Below are 19660 nucleotides of genomic sequence, written 5' to 3'. Positions count from 1 at the left end.
ATATAGCGGAATATTTATTAATTTTTCATGACCAGTGCTTTTTCTGTCCCGTGTAAGAAATCTGCTTACTCCAAAGTCATGGAGACTGTGGCATTCTTCTGTAAGCTTTTTAGTTTTATTTATGATATTTAGATTTGTGATCCTCTTGAAATTGGCCTTTGTGAGATGGTGTGGGTGGGACTCAGATTTTCTGTGGAAACAGTGGCAACTCCACTCTACTGGACCCTCCGCGCATGTGCTGCCCCCTGTGCTGTAAGTCCGATTATACGGCTTACGTTCATGTGATCCTGTTGATGGCAGCTCTTTAAAAACAAAAACAAAAACGAAAAATCCTCAGAAGTTCTTGTAGCTTGTGTCTAACAACTTTTCATGGTAAAAATTATGTTTTTTATTTAAAAATGGCCACACGTAATTTCAAGCCTAATACCATTACAGTTTTCATTTTTACTTATCTTTCTCTTGATTTAATATCTTGATTTGCATATCATCTTTTCTTCGTAGAATTTTATATTCTGCTTTATCTGTGTCTGAGTAAGTAGGTCTTCGGAAGTTCGGTTTGTAGCAGCCGTGTGGTATCTTATCGACAGGGACGGTGTGTTAGCCTGCTGCCTGGAGTTTAGGGCACTCTTACTTAGAGCGATGACAGCTGTCCCCGTAGACGTCTTACTGAGCTGTCATTGCACAAGGGGGCCGCAATTGAGAATCAACGGACCGTCTTGGGCCCCATCCTTACTTTCACTTCTTCTAAAGCTGAGTCTCCACTACTCCAGCCTCTGTTCCAGATACCTTGGTCCTTTTTAAGGGGTCGATACGGTACTAACCTATTGCTTTCATTTATTATAAAACTAAAACCCGTAACTACTATAACGTAAGCCTCGCTGATATTTAAAGTGATATATTCTTACCTCATTCATCCGTGATCAGTCCCTAGTAACAACTCCTTTGAGAGCCGTAGGAGCTGGCCAGGGTACTGGCTTGGATTAAAATGACCTGCGTTTGCTTCAAATCTAGTTAACATTCTGATACTGTTTCTTTCTCCTCTTCCGAATTACATTTCATCCATAGGCTCTGGTATGAAGCGAGTTGTATCTATGCGCTGGTAACTGTGCCTCATCAGGATGCTACTACGGACCAGTAGTCTCAAACAGCTCAAGCTCCAAGGCTCAGGGTTTGGAATAAACTACCAGCAGTCATGTGGCCGACTTTTCCAAATGCTCCCAGGGCGCTCACGGTAACAAAGTGCGAGAAACTTGAACGTGGGGTCTCTGGCTTCGTTTCCTTCTCCTCCATGGTGCTCAGCACCGACCTCTAAACCTAAGTAGTCAGTAGATCTTTGATGACCTCGATCTAAGAAGCACAGGAATTATATGGAACGTTCCTTCAGCAACTGTTTTGAGCTCTACTCTTAAATGAACCCCAGTATATTAGGTTGTAAGGTTCCATAGGCCCGTCCAGATTCTGTAATTGCTGCGTTGACTTTGAAGAAAATACTAACCATTAATAGGCCATCATTACATATGGTAGAGGACACAGGGGTCCTGTCAGGCGACGTGGGCCCACATCTAGTGCCAGGATGGCCTGTGAGGGGATCTTCCGTGGAACTGAGAGTGAACGGGGCCTTCAGTCTAAGGCTGGCAGAGCCCTCACTCTCAGAACCTCGGTCAACCTCAAGAAGCATTCCGGCTCCCTATCAGATAGGAATCCAAGAGTCCCTCTGCGGACACCAGGCACCAGAGAATTCCAAGTGTGGCGGTCCAGAGGTGAGGGCACAGTTCCAGCTTCTAGGGCCCAAATGGACCCATGCAGGTATAATACACGTGTGGGATAATGCCAGCGTTCATTGCTGTGTGGTCATTCCAGCAGTGCAAGCGTCCAAGGCACAGAAGGAACCGAAAGGCTTGAAAATGCTCCCGTTTGGCTATACTGACGGCATAATCAAGTCAGCCCCTTGCAGTCGCCGTGAACGTGAGCCTGCAGATGTGGCTCCGTGCAGATGGATGGCACCGACAGCTCAGGGGCCGTGAGCGGCTGTCACAGTAAAGTGGCGAACAGCTCATTTGCAGAGCAGGCTTCCTGGAAATTCACTGTATGTGAAATTGTGAAGAAAGTACTTTATCATTAAAACGGAGTTAGGTTTCAGCTCGGATCCTTGTAAATAGTCTCGTCCAGCAGAGTACGCAGAAGCCGCATGACCCGGGAAAACTCTACGCGGGAGACTTTTCTACACGTTGCAAGTCCCTGGTCCCTGGCCCTGCCCGCCGAATGCCAGCGGCAGGCCCCAGCTAGACACGCCCCCTCTGGTGACCGGATTGCCTAGATTTGTAGCACTGCTTGTGGGATGCTGTCAGTACACCTGTGCCCGTGGTCAACACTGTTCGGGACACGTGACTGGAAATCACACTGGCAGGTTGCACTGGCTGAGCGTGCAGAATTGTTCTCCTGCGTGCTCGTGACAATCGTGCCATCTCCAGGGCAGGACACCTTTGCCAGTCCGTGGCTTTTTCAGACAAACACCAATTCTGTTGGTGCGAAAAACTATCTCATTGTTTTGATTTCCGTTTACATGGTTAATTTTTTAGGTTAAGGTTCTTTTTTATATGTTTTCTGACTACTTAGGGCTTCCTTTCCTTTCAGTGTCTTTTCTTAGAACTGCCTATGTTCTTCACTTGTGTTGCTCAGTGGGTTGCCTGCTTGTCTCATTGATCTGTACCAGCTCTTCCAACGTTTTTTTTTTTTTTTTTGGGGGACAGAGAGAGAGAGAGAGCATGAACGGGGGAGGGGCAGAGAGAGAGGGAGACACAGAATCGGAAACAGGCTCCAGGCTCCAAGCCATCAGCCCAGAGCCTGACGCGGGGCTCGAACTCACGGACCGCGAGATCGTGACCTGGCTGACGTCGGACGCTTAACCGACTGCGCCACCCAGGTGCCCCTGTACCAGCTCTTTATATATGATGCTTGCTAATCCTTTGTCTGCTTTAAACATTGAAAACATCTGTTTTGTAACTTTTTTTTTCCAGGTAGGCTTCATGCCCAGCAACAGGGCTCGAACTCACAATCCTGTGATCAACAGTCAAGTGCTTACCTGACTGAGCCACTCAGGTGGCCCCTGTCGCTTTTAATCTTGTGCATATTTGTGATACAGTTTCTATCATATAGTAGGCAGAAGTTACCGGCCTTTAGTGTAGCATCCTGTGACTTGTGCTTTCAACTTGTATGTTTCATGTTTAGGGCTTTGATCCATGTGAAATTTGTTTTTCTACATGGCGTGTGGCAGACGGACATGTATTATTTTTCCACTTCATCAGCTGGTTGTTGCAGTGGCGTTCACCCAGTAGTTCCTCCCTTCCCCCACGGTTGTCCCTTGCTCACGTCCGGGTTCCCACATAGGCGTTTCTGGGCTCTCCATTCATTGTCACTGGGTGGAATCAGACACCCAGCATGGCTGTGCTGTCTGCACACGTGTTACTTTCTCAAGGAAGGAGGTAGGAACCGACCCTTGTGAATTTGTCTTTAACCCCACCCACAGTGCATGGCTCGGGGTGCCCTGCTCTGGTTTCACGGCACATTCTGGTTGTCCTTCCCTTTCCTTCTCTGATCACTTCAGTCAGAATCTGCTGTGCACTGGCGATGAAGGTGCCATTTCACAAAGAAATGACTCCTCTTCCTCTTCCTGCTCTTAATTGGAAATATTTTGAGTTGAAAAGTAAGAGAAATCCAGTCATAACTTCCTGGTTGTAGAAAGCCATATCTCTTTCCTTTCTTTTTTTTTTTTTTTTTTTAACCTTAAGACAAATTTCCAGCATTGTTTTAAACTGTACAAGGCATTTTATGCTTCTCCTGTGGCAACCTTTGTTTCCCCATTTAATTAAATCATTTGAGTGGGAATGCATATCTTGGAGCATCACATAAAACTGTGTATACTGTGTAAATTTAGGTCAGTGGGACAGGATACAAAGCTCATGCATGGATCTAATTACGAATACAATTTTATGCTTTAAAGGAAGTTATTACAGCCTTCTTTACAACTGACTAGTTAATAGTGTGTATATAAAATTAAATAACAATTCATATCATACACCAGGAAAAACCCTAAACTGATTAACAACTTCTAATAAAAAAGCAGTACAGCCGTGCCCGTGGTAACCACGGCTGCCCACGCTTGCACTGGCCGCGTGCTGACTCTGTGCCTGGGACTCGGACACTCTGCTTCTCAGGCTCACATGTCCCCGTACCCGCACGTGCTGCCTGTGTGTGTGGTGTGCGTGTGGAAACTAAGACTTGGGAGAACTTAGGTGGCCGGAATAAGGCTTGAGCCAGAGGTGAACTTCCGTGCCTCCGATTCGGGATCCGACGTAACAGGACCGCGTGCTGACCGGACGGAAGAACCAGTGGCAGGTGCAGGGTCCCAGAGAAGTGGAAATAACGGGGGGACACGTCTCTGCAGTCGTGCTTGCCCCGCCAGGGCCGCTGCGGGTCGTGACCGGTCCCTCACCGGCCTCCGCTGGTGCCCTTCTCCCACCCCCATGCCAGCCTCTGTGTCTTCCGGGAACAGACCTCGTGTTTACTAGGTACGACGTTTATCGCAGCGTATGGTCACACGGGTCCTCCTGTGTCCCCCTCCGGAGTCTCAGCTCTGAGGACAGCACTGTGCTCGTGTTGACTCGTTCATTGAAGGCACTTGATGAAGTGTCTGTGGGTGCCCCCGCCCTCAAACTGGAATCAGTGAAGAACCAACAGAAGGCTGAAGAAATATTTATCAGTCCTTTGAAAGCACAGCTTTGTAAGCTTTCAAGCCTAGACACCAAACAGGAAAGGCTCAGAAAAGGTACTAGAGAGGAAAAGTAGACACAGAATAAAAGGAGCAGCTCTAGTCCGGAGGAAGGACTGTGAGTTAAAGTGTGTAGGACATAAAGAACGAACACGGCAATGGGAACAGTGAGCCCGAGAGAAGGGCTCACAAGTGCTCTGAACAGGAATCACAGCGTCGTCGTCCACGGCGGAGATGGGGATCCTCGCCTCGCCTCCCCCCGCTTCCCCCTCGTCCCCTCCTCCTGGCTCCGAAGTGGCCGCCAGGGCTCGCAGCTCTGCCTCAGTTCTCACCCTTGCGCGGCCGTCCCCGGAAAGTCCACGGCACGGTGACCACGTCCCCTGATGCTCTGCCTCTGTTACGTCCAGCCTCACGCACGTTTGGCCCCCGCTGTGCCGTTACCCCGTGCGGCGGGCGGTCCAAAGCCCCTGGGCCCCCAAGCTCTGCGGCCCTCTGTGCTGGGTCCCCCCACCATCCCTTTCTCATCTATTTCTGCTCCACTAGAAAACATTATTTCATTATTTTTAAATTAATTTATTAAGTGCTACCTCCTTTCCCCCGGGCTGGCCTCTGGAGACCCTTCGGTTTACCTGCTTTGAGATGGGACCTGAGGCAGCACCGAGTGCCCGGGTCGGTTTCCAGGCCCGAGATGGAATCTCTTCCACTATTTCGATCCTAGACCTCCCGGCCGTGGGAGTTCCCTGAGCCCGCGGGAGTGGGGGCGATCTGGCTCCCTGAGGACTCTTTCTTGGGGCATAAATCGAGACTGCACAGTGTCCCCTTTACCTGGTGCAGGACACTGCAGGACAGGTTCCTCCCTGTTCCCTAATACAAAGACAGCAAGCCTACACATCTCAAAAAATATGTATTACTTTGTCTCCTTACTGTAGTCTCTCCCGAGAAAGGGCCCCAGGTCTTAGTACAACCTGCCTGAGAACTAGTATTAACTGATTATGAGCTCCATCTGTCCTCTGAGAAGGAAACCGTTCCGACCCCGTGGTGTCACTGCTGGAAGGCTCTTCCCCAGGGCCTCCTCTGACACCGGGAAGCGAAGGGGCGTTGATCTGACGGACTTGTTGAGCACACCGCAGAAACTCAGCCGGTCCCCTGAAAACCTTCGCCAGGCAATATTGGTCTACTTTGGAGCTGTTTATTAGCCAAACAAGCCTGGAAAAGGCCTAGATTATCTTTTATATGTATGTTTTACACTCATGTACCTACCTGCCTACCTGCGTCCGTGACAAGTTACAAAGCGCGTGGATCCCCTGGGATACCCTCCGTAGTTGAGTCCAAGGGGGGCAGAATCTGAGTTTGCGGTAAGATACAGAGCAAGAACCGAAAACTGTAGGCCAAGGCTGTGGGCTGCTTTGGTAATCCAGAGGCAGAAGGACCTAGATTTGAAGGTGGTCTTCCAAAACCAGTGGTTCTCTAGATTTGCACCACCCTGGGAACCCGTCCTTTAAAAGCAAATGTTTTTATCCAGGTGATCCTTGAACAACACACGTGTGAACCGCGTGGGTCCGCCTATACGTAGATTTTTTTGTCAGTGAAGTCCAGTACTGTCAATAGATTTTCTCTTCCTCATGGTTTTCTTAATAGCGTTTTGTTTCTCTAGCTTATTGTACTGTACGAATGCAGTATGGAATACGTGTGACACACAGAATCCATGTAAATCAGCTATGTTATCGGGAAGGCTTCCAGTTAACAGCAGGAGTTAACAGTTAGGAGTTAAGTTTTGGGGGAATCAAAGTGAATTTTCAACTGCACGGGGTCAGTGCCCCTGAACCCCGTGTTCAAGCATCAGCGGCTCTTGTCTGAATCCTCATGTCCCTTCTGAGGTCGTGTTCACTGCTCACACAGGCCTGAGGCTCCGTGGGCGTGCGTGGTGTGTAACTTGTGTCCACTGTGAAGATTTAAAGGGATCTGTTAACTCAGGTGTATTAAACAGATTAAGAGGAACCAGTTGATGGTTCTTGAGAAGTAATATTAAAGTTGGCTTGGAACGTTGGCACTTAGGGACCATACTCCAGCTAGAGCACTAACATTTTGCCACGTTGTTACTGTTCTCTTGTATTCAGATACTAATTTTTAAACCAGCGTAGAAAGCGCACTTTCAGAATCCAGATGTCCCTGAAGATAGTAGGGCTGTCCGCAGGAAGCAGTGTTAGAATTAAGTGACGGTTTCACCGTCTTCCTGCTGCCAGTGTGAGCTCATCGTGGAGTCATTCAGCCTGTGCACTGGGAGCTGCTCGGAATAGAAGAACGTCGTCCACAGGGGGCCGGTCCATCTCTCAGGCCCCACGGAGTATTTCCGGTGTCAGATCGTAAAAGAGGACACGTAAACGATGCTCCTCAATATTGTTTCTGGAATACTGTTTAAAGGGAAGCCTTAGAGAGAGCCTGGAAAAAAGCTGGGGCTCGACAGCATTTGTAACATGCTGATTTTCTGAGTAAGAAGAATTTGAAGGGAGTGGCACGCAGCCTGGCACGGGCCCGGGACGCGGTGCAGGAGGGCCGCGTGTCCCCCGCCCCGCAGCCAGCGGCCACACGCTCGCGCATCTGAGCGCACTTGTACAGAGAGGAATTAGGACCAGAGAAGACTTGGATCGTTGATGTTCAGCCACACAGCAGTTACCGGTGTTTGCACAGAACTGAGCTAGAATTTTGGGTGTTTAGTACATTGCTTTTACCCCATATTCCTGTTTTCTCAGCCTATTTTCTCTCTTTTGCTTACATCACGTGCCCTTTTTTGATAAACATTAAAAAAAAAACAAAGCTTGTACTCTCTCCAGTCCTTCAACCAAATCAATGCCATGCTAATTTCTGATTTTTTTTTTCTGAACTGTCACTTCTGTCCCAGAAATTCTGAGATGATTCTCTTGAGTGAACATGTCCCTTACCGATCCCCCCCCCCCCACCCCACACACACACACACACCCTGCCAGGCTATAAAATGCTTTAGCAAATGTGCTTTCTGTGAAGGAGCTGTTCCCCCATGATTGTCATTGTGACTAAAGCAACCAGAGTAGAAGTTAGCAGATAAAAAGTTACGGACATTATAGCAATAAGTTATGTGTGCCTGTGGAAGGGGTGGGGGGCGGGGAGGGAGAAATCTAGCGAAGTGAAAACAGTGACAGTCTTACGATGGCGTGACTCTGGGTACGCTTGTCTTTTTTCAGAATTATACTTGATATCATTTTAAAACAGAAAAGCTTTTAAAAATTGTGTTTTGCATGAGTATCCAGTCATACACTTACTAATTATCTGATAGTATTTCAGGAAATTCTCAAAGTGATTTTTTTTTTAAAATAATTTCTTTGTGATTCACCCAAGTAACCTTAATGGTCCCTTTCCTGGATTTCGAGATTATATATATGTTTTTTAATATTTATTTATTTTTGAGAGAAGAGACGGAGCAAGAGCACGAACGGGGAAGGAGCAGAGAGAGAGGGAGACACAGAATCCGAAACAGGCTCCAGGCTCTGAGCTGTCAGCACAGAGCCCGGCGCGGGGCTCGAACTCACAAACCCTGAGATCATGACCTGAGCCGAAGCCAGACGCTCAACCGACTGAGCCACCCAGGCACCCCAAGATTATATTTTAAAACAAGTAATAATGGTGCCATGTACAGGTGGTGGATTTTTGACTGTCTTTAGAGCATTGCTTTTTCTATAAATTCTTTTTTTTAAGTGTTTGTTTATTTTTGAGAGAGAGAGAGAGGGAGAGAGAGAGGGAGGGAATGAGCGGGGGAGGGGCAGAGAGAGGGGAAGACACAGAATCCAAAGCAGGCTCCAGGCTCCGAGCTGTCAGCACAGAGCCCAACACAGGACTTGAACTCATAAACTGTGAGATCGTGACCTGAGCCGAAGTCAGATGCTTAATTGACTGAACCACCCGGACGCGCCTATAGAAATTATATAATTATAATCCTATTCACAAATCTGGACATACCTAAGTAGCAAGAGTAGATTTGGTAATTTGAATAGCAAAATGTCGAGCAGAAGTTCAGTGTTCACAGTGTGCTGACCACGTGCAGCCTGCATCCTCGTGATGCACAGGAAGGAGCGGGATCTGCCTTTTCGGTGAAGGCACTTGCTGTGCGTGCGGGAAGGACACGTGCACTGGTCAGAGGTCAAAAGCAGGATGGGTGAGGTTTGGAGGGAATGTTTACTGGGGGGGGGGGGGTCTCCCAACCCCTGGCCCCATGGGAGATGATGTTATTTCTAGTAGACTTGGTGGGAACTCGGCCAGACCCACATCTGTGGGTCTTACCAGTGGGGGAGGGCAGCAAAGCTGTGGCCGGTGTAGACCTTTCTCTGTGCTGGGCCAAGAAGCACAGTAATGAGAAATGGATACCTTGACTGAATAAATGCACGGGATGCACAGGGACTAGACATAGTACCTTGGAAACGTCAGTCTGGAGAGGGTCCCCTGCACACGAAAGGTCTAGAAATCATGTCATGAGCTGAACAGTTAGAGGAGCTAGTGATGTTTAGCGTGAGGCAGAAAAGGCTTCAGAGGGTCTGACAAATGCCGTCAAAGTCCCAGGGGTGCCTGGTGAAAGTGGAAGCAGGTCTTGTGTGCACCCTGGGCACTGTCCTAATGCATCTGGAGGTTGGAGATCGGGGGTAGATGGGTTGGAGCTCTCCCTTGAGGCAGGGAGGGAGTGGGTGAGTTCTGGATGCTTTCAGCAGCGGCGGGGGGTGGGGGGGGCGTTGCCCAGGCTTCCCCACCATGCGCTCACACTACGAGACCTCTCAGCTGCCTTTAGGTTGTGTGCCGGAAGCTTCTGTGTCAGTTCGCCTCCACCAGGCTGAGCGTCCGGTCGTGCGGTGTCCCGTCCTCCGGTGCCTACCTGACGTCCGTGTGTCGGCCCAAGGAGCAGTGCCGTTTCCTGTCCTCGGTGGTTTCTGAGCCCAGCATAAAGTGCTGGTCAGGGGTCCCTGCCCCCGTCTCCTGTGCCACCTTCCCCTTGAGCGACAGCCTCCTCTCCCGTGCCCTCCTCCATCTTTAACCCCAAAGCATGGAAACGGCCCTCGTGCGTGTCACTTAATTCATTCCAAAGTGTTGTCTGCTCTTCCTCTGGACGTGAGGCTCCGTGCGCCCCCTTTAACCCTCCCGTGGGGCGTTCTCCCCCATCTGCTCGAAGACAGATACCCCCCTGGGCAGTCTTATGCAGCCACCCCTGGGAGCCTGCAGTGGGACAGGGACAGGAGAAGGGGCAGGTGGGGGGAACCGATGTCCTCTTCTAAAACTGGGGTACTGTGAAGGGTGGTTTGGGTCAGGAACGCCACAGCAAGCTCAAACTTGAAGTCTCTAAACGCCCTTGACCCCTGTGTAAGTGTTTGGGAAAAGAGAGGATTCCAGTAGAGACCCCTCTTCGTCAAATCAACGTATTTTGAAAACCAGGAGTTATGAGAAATAATTCGCATTTTCAGACACACGTATCTGGACGTGATCGCTTCTGGGGTCAGAGTACCTCTGTGTTAGCCCAGTTTGCGGTGAGCGCACGAGCTGCGCATCTGGAAAACAGGAACCAGCAGAACGCCCGTATTCCTCACGGCAACCAGGTAGCATCCAGAGGTGCAAAACCTCCGTGAGGCTCTGCCTCGTTCCGTGCGACATTTCTGAGTGTTTCCCTCTGTGACCTACGTTCTGGGTCGGTGTTCTTATTTTTCTAACGTAAATTCAGAATTTATCATCCTTCGTTGACCGCGTGCATCTTTTCCTCCCTGCAGGCATAGGAGGCCTTCAGGACTTCGTGCTGAAGTCGGCAACACTGTGTAGCTCGCCATCCTGCCCACCGTTCGTTCCGCTCAACTTCGAAGCCACGCCCATCGTGAGGGTCGCCGTGGAGCCCAAGCACCCAAGTAAGAGGACCTCGTTTTTAAAAGCCCGTGACGTCCTTCCCGCTTTCAAAATGTGTGTATTTCACGCTTGATTCCTCACGATTTGTGTCAACAGTGCTGTGGATTTTCATTCCGGGTGTGTAACAGAAGAGAGCTTCCCAGGCCGGAGGCCCTCGCAGACCAGCTGCTTTTCCAAGGGGGTCGAACCTCCGTCCTGGGAACACGGTGTATTTAGGCTCCTTTGCCTTCCGGGGAAACCGTGTCCTTTGTGGCAGAGATGAGGTCATCTCCTTCCCCCCATGACCCTGGCACAGGCTCAGCAGAGCTCATGTTTTATGTGACTGGTTAGGATCTTCGACTCTTACCCCAAACTTCTTGGTTCCAAATCCATCATACTCTCTTGGCTCTCGGTTCGCTAGGTTATCTGGACGCCGGGCGTGTCCTGTCTCTTTGGAAAGCACTTCCTGCCCCACCCAGTATGCCGACCGTGTCTTTACTAGTGTTAAGTCTTTGGTTTGTGCCATTTGCCTGACCAGGCCTCGTTAACTCTTGTATTTTGCTTCCCGTGACATCGCTAAGCCCGCATTCCCTGTGACTTTGGTGTTCCCAGGGCGTAGTGGTCGTCGGGGGAGAATCTCCTGTGTGCTCTAAGGGAAGCGGAGGGCAGGTGTCGTAACATGGTGGTTCTCTGCGGACATCTGTGGCACCTTCGTTGCCCTTGCCCGTCTACACCTCATCTCGCCCCAGAGCCGGGGCCTCCCACAAGCTTGTCTCTGCCTCAAGTTCTAAGAGACATCCTTAGCATCGAGGGTCCCCAGGAGCCTAGAGCAGACACTCGGAGGACGGCATCTCTGACCTGTGGGCTCAGTCCCGATAAGCAGCCATCTTGGTTGGGCCCCAGAGACAGCCCTCTTCCCGGCCATCACCGTAGACCGCCAGTGCTGGCTCGCTGCACGGACTGACCCTGTTCTTGTTGAGGCCTGCTTCCTCTCCAGGGGCTCGTCCAGGCCCTGGCCCCTCCCGGTTGGCTCTTCTCTTGTGCCGGCGTGGCTCCGGCCGTCGCCGGCTGCCTCCAGCCGTGAGAAGTACGCACAGTACGAGAAAGTTCGTTTCACTGCAGTTGTGACACTTGAGTCTGGCAACTGCGGTTTCTTCTTCGGCATGTCTAGTATTTCTGGCTTCTTCTCTGTTCCATTTAGACCTAAATTTTTAAACCCGAGATCAAAGAAATAATTGCTAATCGAAACCATAATGTTTTTGTAGAAATTTATCATTTTTGGAGTGTGCCTGTCGGCCGCGTGCTGCCCTGGGCTGGAATCCCCGCTGGGGAGCGGCCGGGCCGGAGGGGCCCAGCCGGCTTCCTTCCCGTCCCGCGGCCGACTGTCCGGTCTCCTGCCCGTCGGCGAGGCCGTGCGGTGACAGGAGACGCGGGAGGGCCGCGCCGAGGCCCGTTTTCCTCGCGTGCTCGGTCGCGAGTTCCTCAGCCGTGTGGGAAACAAACCAGCGTGGGCGCCTGGGCGGCTCAGTCGGTTAAGCAGCGACGTCGGCTCAGGTCATGGCTCAGGTCATGATCTCGCGGTTCACGGGTTCGAGCCCCTCGCAGGGCTCTGTGCTGGCAGCTCGGAGCCTGCGTCGGATTCTGTGTCTCCCTCTCTCTCTGCCCCTCCCCCGCTGGCCCTCTGTCTCTGTATCTCTCTCTCTCTCTCTCTCTCTCTCTCTCAAATACAAGTAAACGTTGAAAAAAATTTAAAGAAAAACAAACTGACACGGTTAGAAGGGACAGCGGTTTTCTTCATAATTTTAGGAAGTGTGGCTCCTTTCCCACCCGAGTGTGCAGCCTGTGCCGGACTCACGTGCACGCGCCTGGCCAGGTGGCCACAGCGCCAGCGCCCGGTGTCGGAGTTGCCCCCTCGTTCCGTCCGGCACCTCCGTGTGCGCGGGGCATGTCTGGGGTGCTTCTCGGAACCGTGTCCTCGTTCCCGCCAGCCCCAGTGAGGCCTGGGGGGCGGTTACTGTGCGGCCCCTCCCCCCGCGGGTCCCGCCCGTGCCAGCGCCAGCGGACTGCGGGCAGAGCGCCCTCCTGTGGCCGGATTTCCTGGCCCCGCCCCCATGAGCGCACCCTGTGCCCCGCGCCCTCTTCACCCCCTCGTGCCGCGGCCCCGGCCGGCCCGCCTGCAGCACCCCCCTTGCTCACCTTGCCGTGTGAACACACGCCTTTCCCCTTGGCTCTCATTTCCGAGACCGAGGTCACAGTACCATGGTGGCCGCCCCTCTGTTCTGTGTCCCTGGGACACAGAAGCCGAGGTGTCCCAAAGCCAGGATTGCTTCCCTCATCATAGATCCTTGCCACACACTAGGATTTCACGTTGATTGGTTTATTTAATCCCCTCAGTAGCCTTATGCAGTTTTTTATCCTCATCTTCTCAGAGGTAAACTGAGGCTTAGAGAAGATAATGCTTGCCCAAGGCCTGCAGTTAGCGGTCGGTGTCCTGCAGCGTACCGCCAGTCCAGGACACCGAGCGCCTCCTGTGGCCGGGCCTGGGGAGTCACACAGCACTGGGCTTGCTCTGCTGTCCACACGCCCCACCCCCACCCCGGCCAGACCGCCAGGAGGGCGCTGCCCCAGGGGGTGTGCATGCCAGGAGGGAGGTCGTCCGGCCGTCCCTCGTGGAGGTGGCTGCCGTGGTAACACTTCATTGTGTTTGCAAGTTTTCTCCTAACAGTCGGTGGTGCAGCCGTCCAAGGTGTGCATGTAGTGTCCCTTGACCAGTGGCTCTTCCCCTGGGAAGGGCACCTGACAGACCATGTGGCCCAAATGGGACAGGTGCATCGTGGGCCGCCTTTGCTCGGTCACCGTGTCCACGTAAAACCCCCATTTAGCAGTTGATACACAAAGGTTTTGTTGAAACCCAGATAGTGAATATTTTTCACGATCTCACTTTTTTTAGGTTAATTAAAAGATGTTGACTTTTTTTCATCTTTAATAGATCATTTGGAAGATTTTTAAACAGGAAAATCAGCGTCCAGATTTTAAGAGGTTTAATAGATGCCGTTTCTGGCGACAAAATGACTATCATCGTAAATAAACATTTTCAAACATCCGATTTCAAAATGTCTCCACATTCCAAATTTTGTTTGGAAAAACTTTCTTCTTTGCTCGTTGTTCGGCTCTCGCCTTTACCATGGAGAGAGAGATTTTAACGGTGTGTGCCTTTTTTGTTATTTTTAAGGAATTTGTAATTGAGCCAATGGGGAGCTGGCAAAAAGCTTTTTCCTTTATTATTTTTATTGTTCTCTCTGTGCCATACGTTATTCATGTTATCAGTGGTCTTTTTGCAGGAATCTTTTCAAACCAGGTGAAGTTAGTTAACACGGATAATCTCTGTAAACCCGCTTAATTAGGCAGAGGAGAACCACAGGATGCCGGAAAGGAACAGAAAAGACGGCCTGTCAACCCACGCTCAGTGGGGTCCCACTCTGTCTTCTCTCCGAGTCCACGCACCCACGTGTGGCTCGTCACTGCCTGACGCATGCGGGTGCTGGCACCCTCCTGCAGGCTTCAAACCAGTGACTTTGACACAAGCTCTTGGCTTCTCTACCCGCCTCCTCCTCTTTAAAACAAGAACAGTACTCATCCCGGCCACACAGTTAATGAACTCATACCTGTGAAGTACTTGTTGGCACGTGGTTAGCTAATATGAAGTGTTACCACTAGAAAAGTTTTATTTCAAAACTAAGTAGATGTGGAAAAGTAAATCGATACGGAACAGACATACTAAACACCACTGATGGTAGAAAGTTCCCGTGGTTTTGTTTGTCTGGCCTGTTGAAAACCGGGCATGGAGGGGTTGCCGAGCCCCTCCTTCAAACAGAGAAGCGAAGCAGTGACGGGAGACTTCCTCTGCCTCAAATGACAGTTGCCGCTGACTGCACGGGATGGGGTGGAAAGGCAGTTAGACCAAGACGGGCACCAGAATCCCGTCCATGCCCGCAGCTCCGGTGGGCGGTCAGGACACGCGGTCAGGGTCAGAGGCACGGGCAGGAAGGGGGTGTAGAAGGCGCCCGGGGCTCGCTGGGCACAGAGGGCAGCTCTGTTCTAAAACCCAGGGTCCTGTCGAGCGTGTCTCCGTAATCGTCTCTTGACTTGAACACCACGTGAGGTGTTTCATTGTTGGTGATTGTAACTCTTCTCTGGGGAAGAGTTCTGTTGCACATGTAGGTGTATAATACGTGCGTTTGTAATAGCACGTAGGTGGATGCACATGCACAGCGGTGGGCGTTTGTGTTTGCCGAGGATTTGGATCGCTCAGCTTCGCGGGTCCTGATGGTAACAGGTGTCTTGTGGGAGCTGTTTGCCGCATTATCTGCCAGAAAAGTAAACGTGTACTTTTCCCTTCAGTAGCCACGGGCATTGTCTTGCGGTTCGATGAGTCCTTAGTCCGTATTGAATCAGTGTTTCGTTCTGTTCGCCTAGGTGAGATGCCTCAGCTTGTCCGGGGAATGAAGCTGCTAAACCAGGCCGATCCCTGTGTCCAGATCTTAATTCAGGAAACGGGGGAGCACGTTTTGGTCACAGCGGGAGAAGTCCACCTTCAGCGGTGCCTGGATGACTTGAGAGAAAGGTGAGACGGTGACGGTCGTGGAGCGGTCGCGGCCCCCAACTCAGTGGGGGGGGGGGGGGGCGCCGGTGTGCCCCGAACCAGTTGAATTCAGACAAAAATGAAGTGCCCTCAACTCAAACATGAACTGCTATGGTGTCGCTGGACCGTAGATTTCATTTTTAATAACTGACAGCGTCTACTTCTGCACTTGAGTAAGTTTACATTTTTAAGCTCGAGTCATAAAGTATTTTCACACGTAGGTCTTTTCCTTTACGCGTATACACACGCAGCACGTCACAGCAGCCAGACCCTAGTCCTGCGCTGTGAGCTTCGGCTGGGACGGGCCAGACTTCTGTCCTCGTTGATGGAGCGTCGGCGGGGGACGCCTGCAGGGCATGCCGCCGTGTCTCCACGCTGGTGACGGTGCCGTCATAAAGCACGCGTCCCAGGTCACTTTGTGTAAATGCTCCGTAGCTAATGTATGTTTGGCGGAGCAGTCAGGAAGATACAGCGGGGGGAGAGGCACCGTTGGCTCCCCGCGCACAGGTGACCTCCGGGGCGCCGGGGCTCCACCCCGGCCCGCTCCGTGCGCCGCGGCCCGTGTCCGCTGCTACCTGCATGGGCGGCCCTGGTGTTTGGTCGACGTGAACTCCTGGAGGTGGTGTTCCCGCCCCGAAAGTGACTACCAGCCTCTGCGCTCAGCACGGTTTGTCTCGTTTAATCCTTATGACGGGACGGCGCCGGGCCGCGGTACTCGTTGCATCACCGCAGTACTCCCGCCCCCCCACCCCCACCCCCGCGGTACTCATTCCCTTACCACAGTACTCCCCCCCCCCCCCCGCCACAGTACCCCTGCCCCCACCGCAGTACTCCCGCCCCCGCCACAGTACCTCTGCTACTGCCGATGATAGAATAGGGCGAGAACAGGTGCGCCTGCGGCACCATCCCCGGGGACCTTGCGGAAGCTCCTGATGGAAAGGGGGCGCGTTCTCAGCTTCGTTTCTCGGTTTAAAATGTTGTTGTGGCTTTTTCCTTCCTTAAGTGTTGTTATAGCCATAATTAGCACAAAACTGGAAGGCACGCCTTCCCTTTCTTCAGTGTTTGTTACCGTTTTTTTATAATTTCTGAAGAATATAACATTGGCTAGAGAATAATGCTAATTGGATAAATTTTAAGGTATGTTTTAAAATAGCAGTTCTCAAGAAGGCTTTTTAAAAAACCATTGAAATGTCATGTTAGTTTTTGGGGTCTTTGAACTGAATTATTTTCTCTTTTTTAATACTCTGCTACCAATTAAAATCCATGTTAAATAACCGTATGGGGCGCCTGGGCGGCTCAGTCAGTTGAGCGTCCGACTTCGACTCAGGTCATGATCTCCCGGTTCGTGGGTTCAAGCCCCACGTCGGGCTCAGTGCTGACAGCTCAGAGCCTGGAGCCTGCTTCGGATTCTGTGTCTCCCTCTCTCTGCTTCTGTCTCTCTCTCAAATATAAGTAAACATTTAAAAAAAATGTTTTTAAATAACCTTACATTTCTCAGGCCATTAACTCTTCTTTTAAAAAATGTCTTTAGGCACTTGGAGTTATATTTCAAATGTTTTCCCGTAAACCTAACATGGATTCTAATTAATGATTACTTTTTTGTTTCTTTTTGAGTCTTTTCATGTTTACCTCCTGGTTTTCATTATGTGTACTTTTTAATCTCAGGAGGAAAACCTAGTTTATAATAAAAGAATTAGTTTCTTAGAAATATGCCCTTAACATAGCATTAAAATATTTTAATAAATCAGTTTATTTTGGCAGCTACTCTGTGTAAACCTTTTCAGAAAATATCCTCATCCAAATACCTGACAACGATTTACACTTACATTGAATGAGGCTAACAAAACCCAAAACATATCTGCTTTTCAAAATACATATACTGCTTTGATACAATACTTTCTAAACTCTGAAGCGTTTATCTACTTTTCCTAAAAATTCCAGTTTCTGAAAGTGATGACACCTTCCCCTCCCTTTGTGTGTGGCCCTGGTGTGACAGATACATCCCGTCGAGCTCCGGCTTCTTGTCGTCTGTCGCTCCTCAGAGCGGAAACCTGGGCCCAAGTGGAAGGAGTCTTCTCTTGCACTTGTGTGCTTAGTTAGCAGGGGAGTTGCTAGACCAGGGGTAGGAGAGGACGACAGACAGATGGCTGCATCGGGACCCAGGCAGGCAGCATTTCATGTCACGTGCGACATGGGGACCCCGAGGGAGCTGCCTCAGCAGGTGTTGACAGAGGCCATTGCCTCCTCATGGCTCCCCAACGGCATGTCGGAGTTCGGGGCACCTTAGGGAATTGGGGGCTAGGTCCCTCATCCTGGGCTAAGAAGCATAAGAACATTATGAGCAGTTTTATACCAATAATTTTGTTTGTTTGTTCACCTATTTATTTTGAGAGAGGGGGTGTGAGCAGGGGAGAGGCAGAAAGAGAGAGAGAGAATCCCAGGCAGGCTCTGTGCTGACAGATGCAGGGCTCGATCTCACGGACCGTGAGATGATGACCCGAGCCGAAACCAAGAGTCGGACGCTCGACCGACTGAGCCGCCCAGGCGCCCCCCACTAAATTTTAAAGGAAATGGGCAAATTCCTGGAAAAATCTGACCCATAGAAAAGTAGAAAACCTGGTAGTCATAGCTATCAAAAGAATTCAGAGTTGGAGTAACATTAAAAGTGTCAACCAATGTGTATTTATTTACCAGATTAACAGAAGAAAAATCATCTCAGTGGACAAAGGAAAAACATTTAATAAAATTCAGCATTCACACATGCTCAGAGCTCTCAGCAAACCAGGAATAGAAGGAATGTGCTTAAAACTGACGAAAAATATCCTCAGAGTAACTAGGGCACACATGTACTTACTGTCTTTGGGGGTCAGAACTGAAACAAGGGTACCCCCTGTAACAAGGGCTGTTTCAGATCGTATTGTCGGTCTTGGGCCGCGTTGTGAAGAATAAAACATAAAGCATACGGGACTCGAAAAGGGACAGCTGCCACTGCCACCGTCTGCACACGGCATGACAGAGCGCCAGTAATCCAGAAGATGCGGGGAAGTGTTAGGATTAGTAAGTAAACCCAGCAAGGTTGCTCTAGTCAAGATTAACATGCAGAATTGATTGCATTTCTATATACTGTTAATAAACAGAAAAAGAAAATTATCTTAAGGTTACCATTTACAGTAACAAAAATATCAAATGCCTAGGAATACAACGGACTCAAATTCCAGGCTGTCTGCAAACACTGTAACACACAAAAGAAGGTGTCTGCCACCTTTATGGCTTAAAAAAATTGTATTATGATGATGTCAGCTTTTCCCAAACTGATCATACATTCAGAGCAGCCCCAGTCACAACCCTGTTCACCGCATGTGTTGGCAGAACTTGACGAGTTGATTCTAAAATTTGTGTGGAAATGCAAAGGGCCAGTAAGGACCAAAACCCTTTAAGCAAGTAGGACAAGGTGGAAGTTCTTACTGCTCTGGAAATCGAAACTTATTTGAAAACTACAGAAGTTGACTTTGTGCCGTTGACACAAGGATAGACGGACGGACGGGAGGACTAGGGCAGTGAGCGTGGAAGGGGCAGGGCGGAACAGTGGGGGCACCCGCCTCTCCGCAGACGGTGCCGGCAGCTTGGACCTCTGTCTGGGAAAACCTCTGCCTCATCCTGAACTCAGAAACCTATTCCGGGTCTGTTGTGGGTTGACGTGTAAAAGGCAACGTCATAAAGTACCTGGAAGATAACACAGAGTATCTTCGAGACCTCGGGATAGGAAAAAGCTTCTTAAATAAGACGTTAAAAACACAAATGACAGAGTAAAGTTTGATGGTCAGAAGACACGATGAAGTGTAAGAAGGCAAACCCTAGGGTTAGAGAACACGTTTGTAATATGCACAGTAAACACGGGACTTCAAGCCCCAGTATATAATGAATTCCTTCCGGTAGATGAGAGAGGCAGCAACCCCTAGACGGTGGAACAAAGGCTTGAACAGGTGCTTCACATCCCCAAAGTCTAAAGACCAAGAAACATATGAAAAGATATTCAGCTCCCTATTAATTACTGGGAGGAAGTTAAAACCAAAGTGGGATACGTCTGCAAACCCACCAGAGGGGTTGAAATTTGCAGGTGGCCGTATCAGATGGCGCCAGAGATGGGCAGTAGGAATCCCCCTCCGTAACTGGGGACACTGGGAGTTGGTATGACTTCGGAATACACTTTGGCATTACCTTCGGAGGGAGGAGGTGGGTGCTTGTTACGGCTTCTGGTCTGAGCCTGGCAAGTGTGCATTAGGAACGTTCGTGGCAACGAACATTTAAAATTTTTTTTTTTTTACATTTATTTATTTTTGATAGAGACAGAGCACAAGCGGGGG

At 50.2% G+C, this 19660-nt stretch overlaps 1 protein-coding gene across 2 annotated transcripts in view; it reads left to right on the top strand.

Moving 5' to 3' along the window:
- EFL1 (elongation factor like GTPase 1) overlaps positions 1 to 19660 on the top strand; it is a 121907-nt gene that overhangs the window by 82477 nt on the left and 19770 nt on the right. For both annotated transcript variants that reach the window (XM_027068225.2, XM_027068224.2), the window contains 2 exons: positions 10546 to 10677; positions 15131 to 15278. In XM_027068225.2, coding sequence (XP_026924026.1) covers positions 10546 to 10677; positions 15131 to 15278 — 280 coding nt within the window. The remainder of the gene's footprint in view (positions 1 to 10545; positions 10678 to 15130; positions 15279 to 19660) is intronic.

The sequence above is a fragment of the Acinonyx jubatus genome, chromosome B3, assembly GCF_027475565.1.
Source record: "Acinonyx jubatus isolate Ajub_Pintada_27869175 chromosome B3, VMU_Ajub_asm_v1.0, whole genome shotgun sequence".
Lineage (NCBI taxonomy): Eukaryota > Metazoa > Chordata > Mammalia > Carnivora > Felidae > Acinonyx > Acinonyx jubatus.
This window is presented reverse-complemented; position numbering and strand designations above follow the sequence as displayed.